At 39.8% G+C, this 12500-nt stretch overlaps 1 protein-coding gene across 1 annotated transcript in view; it reads left to right on the top strand.

Annotated features, from left to right (window-relative positions):
• Positions 1-12500, top strand: part of fryb (furry homolog b (Drosophila)) — a 154312-nt gene that overhangs the window by 24241 nt on the left and 117571 nt on the right. The window contains exons 5-9 of the mRNA XM_045208247.1: positions 1-105; positions 718-828; positions 2348-2555; positions 4621-4713; positions 5302-5400. The exon at positions 1-105 is cut by the window's left edge and continues 9 nt beyond it. Coding sequence (XP_045064182.1) covers positions 1-105; positions 718-828; positions 2348-2555; positions 4621-4713; positions 5302-5400 — 616 coding nt within the window. The remainder of the gene's footprint in view (positions 106-717; positions 829-2347; positions 2556-4620; positions 4714-5301; positions 5401-12500) is intronic.

Raw genomic sequence — 12500 nt, 5'->3', positions numbered from 1 at the left:
GCAGAAGGACTACTTGTTGGAGCGGAGGGATCTGGCCATAGACTTCATCTTCTCCCTGGTGCTCATAGAAGTACTCAAACAGGTAAAACTGCTGTGTGTTTCATCATCAAAATATGTTTCATCACCAAAAGCTGCATATTATGGTCGCATTCCCCTGCTCAGACGTTGCATGCATCAACCAATGGTTGCCACGTCATGGAGTGTGCCGTCGGGAACCAGATTGCTATAATATATGACGTGGTTAGCTGAAATACCTATCCAGGCGTAATATATGACGTGGTTAGCTGAAATACCTATCCAGGCGTAATATCTGGCATGAGTCAGAGGAAGAAAATCACAGAATCCCTCACGCAAAGATTATTCTGCTCTGATTTCTCTCCATCTCGTTTAAATTCAATTTAAGGGGCTTTATTGGCATGGGAAGCATATGTTAACATTGCCAAAGCAGGTGAAGTAGATAGTAAACAAAGTGAAATAAACAATAAAAAATGTACAGTAAACATTACACACGCAAAAGTTACAAAAGAATAAAGACATTTCAAATGTCATGTTATGTATATATACAGTGTTGTAACAATGTGCAAATAGTTAAAGTACAAATGGGAAAATAAATAAACATAAAAATAGTATTGTAATATTTGTTCTTCATGGTTGCCCTGTACTCTCTTCCATCTCTCCTCTCCTCCCACCCCCCCCCTTCTCTCTCCCCACCTCCACCTCAGGAATACATGGTGGTGGCATTAACCTGGCTTTCAGACACTTCAAGTACAAGGAGGGAAACTGGGCCTGTCACACACGAACATGCATATGGTGCGCTGACCTGTTGGAGTCGCAGCAAACCTAATCAGAGAAGTGTGTATTGAAGATTAAGATGATATCAATATAGTGATGAAATAATGAATTGTTGGTCCATTATGGTGATAAAGGATTCATATGAGGGGCAGTATGGGAGGTGTAATATAGTGTTGATTATAGTGATGGAAGGTTGTGGGTCCATATTAATGGAAGGGTCCATTATAGTGATGGAAGGTTGTTGGTTCATTACAGTGAATGGAAGGGGTTCATTATAGTAATGGAAGGTTGTGGTTCATTATAGGATGGAAGGTTGTTGGTTCATTATAGTGATGGAGGGTTGTTGGTTCATTATAGTGATGGAAGGTTGTTGGTTCATTATAGTGATGGAAGGTTGTTGGTCCATTATAGTGATGGAAGGTTGTTGGTCCATTATAGTGATGGAAGGTTGTTGGTTCATTATAGTGATGGAAGGTTGTTGGTTCATTATAGTGATGGAGGGTTGTTGGTTCATTATAGTGATGGAAGGTTGTTGGTTCATTATAGTGATGGAGGGTTGTTGGTTCATTATAGTGATGGAAGGTTGTTGGTCCACAGATACACAGCAGATCAGTCAGAGTCTCACACACACACACACACACACACACACATAGCCTGGTACGGCATACACATTATCTCCCAATAGTCTGGTACGGCACACACATTATCTCCCAATAGCCTGGTACGGAACACACATTATCTCCCAATAGTCTGGTACGGCACACACATTATCTCCCAATAGCCTGGTAAGGCACACACATTATCTCCCAATAGCCTGGTACGGCACACACATTATCTCCCAATAACCTGATACGGCACACACATTATCTCCCAATAGCCTGGTACGGCACACACATTATCTCCCAATAACCTGATACGGCACACACATTATCTCCCAATAGCCTGGTACGGCACACACATTATCTCCCAATAGCCTGGTACGGCACACACATTATCTCCCAATAACCTGATACGGCACACACATTATCTCCCAATAGCCTCATACGGCACACACATTATCTCCCAATAGCCTGGTACGGCACACACATTATCTCCCAATAACCTGATCGGCACACACATTATCTCCCAATAGCCTCGTACGGCACACACATTATCTCCCAATAGCCTGGTACGGCACACACATTATCTCCCAATAGCCTGGTACGGCACACACATTATCTCCCAATAGCCTGGTAGGGAACACATTATCTCCCAATAGCCTGGTACGGCACACACATTATCTCCCAATAGCCTGGTACGGCACACACATTATCTCCCAATAGCCTGGTAGGGAACACATTATCTCCCAATAGCCTGGTAGGGAACACATTATCTCCCAATAACCTTGTACGGAACACACACTTAAGAGATGCAACACAGCAAAATACACAAACAAACAAACAAAGAAAACAAAGCAAACACAAAGGACATGGAGATAACTGTACCTTTTATAAACTGGATGTATAAAGACACTGTTAGCTATATGTATAAAGATGTATCAGAATGGCATGATAAGTGACGTATTGATTTCCCTCCCAAATGTCTGTGCTGCCAGGTTCCCTGCTGTGAGGAGGAAGTTCATCTCTGAGCTGAAGGAGTTGAGACAGAAGGAACAGAACCACTATGTTTTCCAGTCTACCATCAGCCTCATCATGGGAGTCAAGTTCTTCAGGATCAAGATGTACCCTGTAGAGGACTTCGAGGCCTCCTTCCAGTTCATGCAGGTGTGTGGGTGATAAGTTATCTCTCAAAGACCTGTTACTGGTTTATTTAGCTGTGTGTGTGTGTGTGTGTGTGTGTGTGTGTGTGTGTGTGTGTGTGTGTGTGTGTGTGTGTGTGTGTGTGTGTGTGTGTGTGTGTGTGTGTGTGTGTGTGTGTGTGTGTGTGTGTGTGTGTGTGTGTGTGTGTGTGTGTGTGGCAGATGTGTATTGCTACTGCCTTGTTGAGACCTAGAAGTACTGTCGCCGCGGATACCAAAATGGCCTGTCTATAACTATTCTCTCTCAGTTTATCTCAGTGTTGTAGGAGTGTGTATAATCATATTATGTACAGTCGTGGTCAAACGTTTGGAGAATGACACAAATACTAATTTTCACAAAATCTGCTGCCTCAGTTTTGATGATGGCAATTTGCATATACTCCAGAATGTCATGAAGAGTGATCAGATGAATTGCAATTAATTGCAAAGTCCCTCTTTGCCATGAAAATGAACTTAATCCCCCCAAAAAACATTTCCACTGCATTTCAGCCCTGCCACAAAAGGACCAGCTGCCATCATGTCAGTGATTCTCTCGTTAACACAGGTGAGAGTGTTGACGAGGACAAGGCTGGAGATCACTCTGTCATGCTGATTGAGTTAGAATAACAGACTGGAAGCTTTAAAAAGAGGGTGGTGCTTGAAATCATTGTTAACCATGGTTACCTGCAAGGAAACACGTGCCGTCATCATTGCTTTGCACAAAAAGGGCTTCACAAGCAAGGATATTGCTGCTAGTAAGATTGCACCTAAATCAACCATTTATCGGATCATCAAGAACTTCAAGGAGAGATGTTCAATTGTTGTGAAGAAGGCTTCAGGGCGCACAAGAAAGTCCAGCAAGCGCCAGGACCGTCTCCTAAAGTTGATTCAGCTGCGGGATCGGGGCACCACCAGTGCAGAGCTTGCTCAGGAATGGCAGCAGGCAGGTGTGAGTGTATCTGCACGCACAGTGAGGCGAATACTTTTGGAGGATGGCCTGGTGTCAAGAAGGGCAGCAAAGAAGCCACTTCTCTCCAGGAAAAACATCAGGGACAGACTGATATTCTGCAAAAGGTACAGGGATTGGACTGCTGAGGACTGGGGTAAAGTCATTTTCTCTGATGAATCCCCTTTCCGATTGTTTGGGGCATCCGGAAAAAAGCTTGTCCGGAGAAGACAAGGTGAGCGCTACCATCAGTCCTGTGTCATGCCAACAGTAAAGCATCCTGAGACCATTCATGTGTGGGGTTGCTTCTCAGCCAAGGGAGTGGGCTCACTCACAATTCTGCCTAAGAACACAGCCATGAATAAAGAACGGTACCAACACATCCTCCGAGAGCAACTTCTCTCAACCATCCAAGAACAGTTTGGTGACGACCAATGCCTTTTTCAGCATGATGGAGCACCTTGCCATAAGGCAAAAGTGATAACTAAGGCATTGGGAACAAAACATCGACATTTTTTAGTCCATGGCCAGGAAACTCCCCAGACCTTAATCCCATTGAGAACTTGTGGTCGATCCTCAAGAGGCGGGTGGACAAACAAAAACAAACAAATTCTGACAAACTCCAAGCATTGATTATGCAAGAATGGCCTGCCATCAGTCAGGATGTGGCCCAGAAGTTAATTGACAGCATGCCAGGGCGGATTGCAGAGGTCTTGAAAAAGAAGGGTCAACACTGCAAATATTGACTCTTTGCATAAACTTAATGTAATTGTCAATAAAAGCCTTTGACACTTATGGAATGCTTGTAATTATACTTCAGTATACCATAGTAACATCTGACAAAAATATCTCATAACACTGAAGCCGCGAACTTTGTGAAGATCAATACTTGTGTCATTCTCAAAACTTTTGACCACGACTGTACGTCTCTCTCTCTCTAGGAGTGTGTATAGTCATATTATGTACATGTCTCTCTCTCTAGGAGTGTGTATAGTCATATTATGTACATGTCTCTCTCTCTAGGAGTGTGTATAGTCATATTATATACATGTCTCTCTCTCTAGGAGTGTGTATAGTCATATTATATACATGTCTCTCTCTCTAGGAGTGTGCCCAGTATTTCCTGGAGGTGAAGGATAAGGACATTAAGCATTCTCTGGCTGGACTCTTCGTAGAGATACTGGTTCCTGTAGCTGCAGTAAGTCTCTACACCAGTCTGTCTCATATCTAGTTATCCTGTATCTGTGTGTAATCCTCTGCTCTGTAGAGATACTAGTCTCTGTAGCCGCAATACGTGTCTCTCTCATATCCTCTCATATCTTCTCATATCTCTCTGATATCCTCTCATATCCTCTCAAATCTCTCTCAAATCCAATCATATCTCTCTCATATATTCTCATATCTCTCTCATATCCTCTCATATCTTCTCTCTGATATCCTCTCATATCCTCTCATATCTCTCTCAAATCCTCTCATATCCTCTCATATCCTCTCATATCTCTCTCAAATCCTCTCATATCCTCTCATATCCTCACATATCCTCTCATATCCTCTCATATCCTCTCATATCCTCACATATCCTCTCATATCCTCTCATATCCTCTCATATCCTCTCATATCCTCTCATATCCTCACATATCCTCTCATATCCTCTCATATCCTCTCATATCCTCTCATATCCTCTCATATCCTCTCATATCCTCTCATATCTCTTAGTCTGTCATGTAATATACTGTACTCCTCTGCTTTGTGTATGAACTATGACCTTTGCCCTTTGACCTTCCAGACGGTGAAGAATGAGGTGAATGTTCCGTGTCTGAGGAACTTTGTAGAGAGTCTGTATGACACCACGCTGGACCTGTCCTCTAGGAAGAAACACTCTCTGGTCAGTCTATTAATGTACTGGTCAGTCTATACCACTATATTACTGTACTGGTCAGTCTATACCACTATATTACTGTACTGGTCAGTCTATACCACTATATTACTGTACTGGTCAGTCTATTACTGTTCTGGTCAGTCTATACCACTATATTACTGTACTGGTCAGTCTATACCACTATATTACTGTACTGGTCAGTCTATTACTGTACTGGTCAGTCTATACCACTATATTACTGGACTGGTCAGTCTATACCACTATATTACTGTACTGGTCAGTCTATACCACTATATTACTGTACTGGTCAGTCTATTACTGTTTTGGTCAGTCTATACCACTATATTACTGTACTGGTCAGTCTATACCACTATATTACTGTACTGGTCAGTCTATACTACTATATTACTGTACTGGTCAGTCTACACCACTATATTACTGTACTGGTCAGTCTATACCACTATATTACTGTACTGGTCAGTCTATACCACTCTATTACTGTACTGGTCAGTCTATTACTGTACTGGTCAGTCTATACCACTATATTACTGTACTGGTCAGTCTATACCACTATATTACTGTACTGGTCAGTCTATACCACTATATTACTGTACTGGTCAGTCTATACCACTATATTACTGTACTGGTCAGTCTATACCACTATATTACTGTACTGGTCAGTCTACACCACTATATTACTGTACTGGTCAGTCTATACCACTATATTACTGTACTGGTCAGTCTATACCACTCTATTACTGTACTGGTTCGTCTATTACTGGACTGGTCAGTCTATACCACTATATTACTGTACTGGTCAGTCTATACCACTATATTACTGTACTGGTCAGTCTATACCACTATATTACTGTACTGGTCAGTCTATTACTGTACTACTCGTTCGTCTATTACTGTACTGGTCAGTCTATACCACTATATTACTGTACTGGTCAGTCTATACCACTATATTACTGTACTGGTCAGTCTATACCACTATATTACTGTACTGGTCAGTCTATTACTGTACTGGTCAGTCTATACCACTATATTACTGTACTGGTCAGTCTATTACTGTACTGGTCAGTCTATACCACTATATTACTGTACTGGTCAGTCTATACCACTATATTACTGTACTGGTCAGTCTATACCACTATATTACTGTACTGGTCAGTCTATTACTGTACTGGTCAGTCTATACCACTATATTACTGTACTGGTCAGTCTATACCACTATATTACTGTACTGGTCAGTCTATTACTGTACTGGTCAGTCTATACCACTATATTACTGGACTGGTCAGTCTATACCACTATATTACTGTACTGGTCATTTTATACCACTATATTACTGTACTGGTCAGTCTATTACTGTACTGGTCATTTTATACCACTATATTACTGTACTGGTCAGTCTATTACTGTACTGGTCAGTCTATACCACTATATTACTGTACTGGTCAGTCTATACCACTATATTACTGTTCTGGTCAGTCTATACCACTATATTACTGTACTGGTCAGTCTATACCACTATATTACTGTACTGGTCAGTCTATACCACTATATTACTGTTTTGGTCAGTATATACCACTATATTACTGTACTGGTCAGTCTATACCACTATATTACTGTTTTGGTCAGTCTATACCACTATATTGCTGTACTGGTCAGTTTATACCACTATATTACTGTACTGGTCAGTCTATTACTGTACTGGTCAGTCTATACTACTATATTACTGTACTGGTCAGTCTATACCACTATATTACTGTACTGGTCAGTCTATACCACTATATTACTGTACTGGTCAGTCTATACCACTATATTACTGTACTGGTCAGTCTATACCACTATATTACTGTACTGGTCAGTCTATACCACTATATTACTGTTTTGGTCAGTCTATACCACTATATTGCTGTACTGGTCAGTCTATACCACTCTATTACTGTACTGGTCAGTCTATACCACTATATTACTGTACTGGTCAGTCTATTACTGTACTACTGGTTCGTCTATTACTGGACTGGTCAGTCTATACCACTATATTACTGTACTGGTCAGTCTATTACTGTACTACTGGTTCGTCTATTACTGGACTGGTCAGTCTATACCACTATATTACTGTACTGGTCAGTCTATACCACTATATTACTGTACTGGTCAGTCTATTACTGTACTACTGGTTCGTCTATTACTGGACTGGTCAGTCTATACCACTATATTACTGTACTGGTCAGTCTATACCACTATATTACTGTACTGGTCAGTCTATTACTGTACTACTGGTTCGTCTATTACTGTACTGGTCAGTCTATTACTGTACTGGTCAGTCTATACTACTATATTACTGTACTGGTCAGTCTATACCACTATAGTACTGTACTGGTCAGTCTATACCACTCTATTACTGTACTGGTCAGTCTATACCACTCTATTACTGTACTGGTCAGTCTATTACTGTACTGGTCAGTCTATACCACTATATTACTGGACTGGTCAGTCTATACCACTATATTACTGTACTGGTCATTTTATACCACTATATTACTGTACTGGTCAGTCTATTACTGTACTGGTCATTTTATACCACTATATTACTGTACTGGTCAGTCTATTACTGTACTGGTCAGTCTATACCACTATATTACTGTACTGGTCAGTCTATACCACTATATTACTGTTCTGGTCAGTCTATACCACTATATTACTGTACTGGTCAGTCTATACCACTATATTACTGTACTGGTCAGTCTATACCACTATATTACTGTTTTGGTCAGTATATACCACTATATTACTGTACTGGTCAGTCTATACCACTATATTACTGTTTTGGTCAGTCTATTACTGTACTGGTCAGTTTATACTACTATATTACTGTACTGGTCAGTCTATACCACTATATTACTGTACTGGTCAGTCTATACCACTATATTACTGTACTGGTCAGTCTATACCACTATATTACTGTACTGGTCAGTCTATACCACTATATTACTGTACTGGTCAGTCTATACCACTATATTACTGTTTTGGTCAGTCTATACCACTATATTGCTGTACTGGTCAGTCTATACCACTATATTACTGTACTGATCAGTCTATACCACTCTATTACTGTACTGGTCAGTCTATACCACTATATTACTGTACTGGTCAGTCTATTACTGTACTACTGGTTCGTCTATTACTGTACTGGTCAGTCTATACCACTATATTACTGTACTGGTCAGTCTATTACTGTACTACTGGTTCGTCTATTACTGGACTGGTCAGTCTATACCACTATATTACTGTACTGGTCAGTCTATACCACTATATTACTGTACTGGTCAGTCTATTACTGTACTACTGGTTCGTCTATTACTGGACTGGTCAGTCTATACCACTATATTACTGTACTGGTCAGTCTATACCACTATATTACTGTACTGGTCAGTCTATTACTGTACTACTGGTTCGTCTATTACTGTACTGGTCAGTCTATTACTGTACTGGTCAGTCTATACTACTATATTACTGTACTGGTCAGTCTATACCACTATATTACTGTACTGGTCAGTCTATACCACTCTATTACTGTACTGGTCAGTCTATACCACTCTATTACTGTACTGGTCAGTCTATTACTGTACTGGTCAGTCTATACCACTATATTACTGTACTGGTCAGTCTATACCACTATATTACTGTTCTGGTCAGTCTATACCACTATATTACTGTACTGGTCAGTCTATACCACTATATTACTGTACTGGTCAGTCTATACCACTATATTACTGTACTGGTCAGTCTATAGCACTATATTACTGTACTGGTCAGTCTATACAACTATATTACTGTACTCGTCAGTCTATTACTGTACTGGTCAGTCTATACCACTATATTACTGTACTGGTCAGTCTATACTACTCTATTACTGGACTGGTCAGTCTATACCACTTTATTACTGTACTGGTCAGTCTATACCACTATTTTACTGTACTGGTCAGTCTATACCACTATATTACTGTACTGGTCAGTCTATTACTGTACTGGTCAGTCTATACTACTCTATTACTGTACTGGTCAGTCTATACTACTATATTACTGTACTGGTCAGTCTATTGCTGTACTGGTCAGTCTATACCACTATATTACTGTACTGGTCAGTCTATACTACTATATACTGTACTGGTCAGTCTATTACTGTACTGGTCAGTCTATACCACTATATTACTCTACTGGTCAGTCTATTACTGTACTGGTCAGTCTATACCACTATATTACTGTACTGGTCAGTCTATTACTGTTCTGGTCAGTCTATACCACTATATTACTGTTCTGGTCAGTCTATACTACTATATTACTGTACTGGTCAGTCTATACTACTATATTACTGTACTGGTCAGTCTATTGCTGTACTGGTCAGTCTATACCACTATATTACTGTACTGGTCAGTCTATACTACTATATTACTGTACTGGTCAGTCTATTACTGTAGTGGTCAGTCTATACCACTATATTACTGTACTGGTCAGTCTCTACCACTATATTACTGTACTGGTCAGCCTATATTTCTGTACTGGTCAGTCTATACCACTATATTACTGTACTGGTCAGTCTATAACACTATATTACTGTACTTGTCAGTCTATTGCTGTACTGGTCAGTCTATACCACTATATTACTGTACTGGTCAGTCTATACCACTATATTACTGTACTGGTCAGTCTATACCACTATATTACTGTTCTGGTCAGTCTATACCACTATATTACTGTACTGGTTAGTCTATTACTGTTCTGGTCAGTCTATACCACTATATTACTGTTCTGGTCAGTCTATACCACTATGTTACTGTACTGGTCAGTCTATTGCTGTACTGGTCAGTCTATACCACTATATTACTGTACTGGTCAGTCTATACCACTATATTACTGTTCTGGTCAGTCTATACTACTATATTACTGTACTGGTCAGTCTATACCACTATATTACTGTACTGGTCAGTCTATTACTGTACTGGTCAGTCTATACCACTATATTACTGTACTGGTCAGTCTATTACTGTACTGGTCAGTCTATACTACTATATTACTGTACTGGTCAGTCTATTACTGTTCTGGTCAGTCTATACCACTATATTACTGTTCTGGTCATTCTATACCACTATATTACTGTACTGGTCAGTCTATACCACTATATTACTGTACTGGTCAGTCTATTGCTGTACTGGTCAGTCTATACCACTATAGTACTGTACTGGTCAGTCTATACCACTATATTACTGTACTTGTCAGTCTATTGCTGTACTGGTCAGTCTATACCACTATATTACTGTACTGGTCAGTCTATACCACTATATTACTGTACTGGTCAGTCTATACCACTATATTACTGTTCTGGTCAGTCTATACCACTATATTACTGTACTGGTCAGTCTATTACTGTACTGGTCAGTCTATACCACTATATTACTGTACTGGTCAGTCTATACCACTATATTACTGTACTGGTCAGTCTATTACTGTACTGGTCAGTCTATACCACTATATTACTGTACTGGTCAGTCTATACCACTATATTACTGTACTGGTCAGTCTATTACTGTACTGGGCAGTCTATACAACTATATTACTGTACTGGTCAGTCTATACCACTATATTACTGTTCTGGTCAGTCTATACCACTGTATTACTGTACTGGTTAGTCTAATACTGTTCTGGTCAGTCTATACCACTATATTACTGTTCTGGTCAGTCTATACCACTATATTACTGTACTGGTCAGTCTATTGCTGTACTGGTCAGTCTATACCACTATATTACTGTACTGGTCAGTCTATACCACTATATTACTGTTCTGGTCAGTCTATACTACTATATTACTGTACTGGTCAGTCTATAACACTATATTACTGTACTGGTCAGTCTATTACTGTACTGGTCAGTCTATACCACTATATTACTGTACTGGTCAGTCTATTACTGTACTGGTCAGTCTATACCACTATATTACTGTACTGGTCAGTCTATTACTGTTCTGGTCAGTCTATACCACTATATTACTGTTCTGGTCAGTCTATACCACTCTATTACTGTACTGGTCAGTCTATACCACTATATTACTGTACTGGTCAGTCTATACTACTATATTACTGTACTGGTCAGTCTATACCACTATATTACTGTACTGGTCAGTCTATACCACTATATTACTGTACTGGTCAGTCTATACTACTATATTACTGTACTGGTCAGTCTATTGCTGTACTGGTCAGTCTATACCACTATATTACTGTACTGGTCAGTCTATACCACTATATTACTGTTTGGTCAGTCTATACCACTATATTACTGTACTGGTCAGTCTATTGCTGTACTGGTCAGTCTATACCACTATATTACTGTACTGGTCAGTCTATACCACTATATTACTGTACTGGTCAGTCTATTACTGTACTGGTCAGTCTATTACTGTTCTGGTCAGTCTATACCACTATATTACTGTTCTGGTCAGTCTATACCACTATGTTACTGTACTTGTCAGTCTATTGCTGTACTGGTCAGTCTATACCACTATATTACTGTACTGGTCAGTCTATACCACTATATTACTGTTTTGGTCAGTCTATACCACTATATTACTGTACTGGTCAGTCTATACCACTATATTACTGTACTGGTCAGTCTATACCACTATATTACTGTACTGGTCAGTCTATACCACTATATTACTGTACTGGTCAGTCTATACCACTATATTACTGTACTGGTCAGTCTATACCACTATATTACTGTACTGGTCAGTCTATACTACTATATTACTGTACTGGTCAGTCTATACCACTATATTACTGTACTGGTCAGTCTATACCACTATATTACTGTACTGGTCAGTCTATACCACTATATTACTGTACTGGTCAGTCTATTGCTGTACTGGTCAGTCTATACCACTATTACTGTACTGGTCAGTCTATACCACTATATTACTGTTTTGGTCAGTCTATACCACTATATTACTGTACTGGTCAGTCTATTGCTGTACTGGTCAGTCTATACCACTATATTACTGTACTGGTCAGTCTATACCACTATATTACTGTACTGGTCAG

This window comes from Coregonus clupeaformis, chromosome 27 (genome assembly GCF_020615455.1).
Source record: "Coregonus clupeaformis isolate EN_2021a chromosome 27, ASM2061545v1, whole genome shotgun sequence".
Classification (NCBI taxonomy): domain Eukaryota; kingdom Metazoa; phylum Chordata; class Actinopteri; order Salmoniformes; family Salmonidae; genus Coregonus; species Coregonus clupeaformis.
The sequence above is the reverse complement of the archived record's forward strand: the minus strand, read 5'-3'. Positions and strand labels throughout refer to the sequence as shown.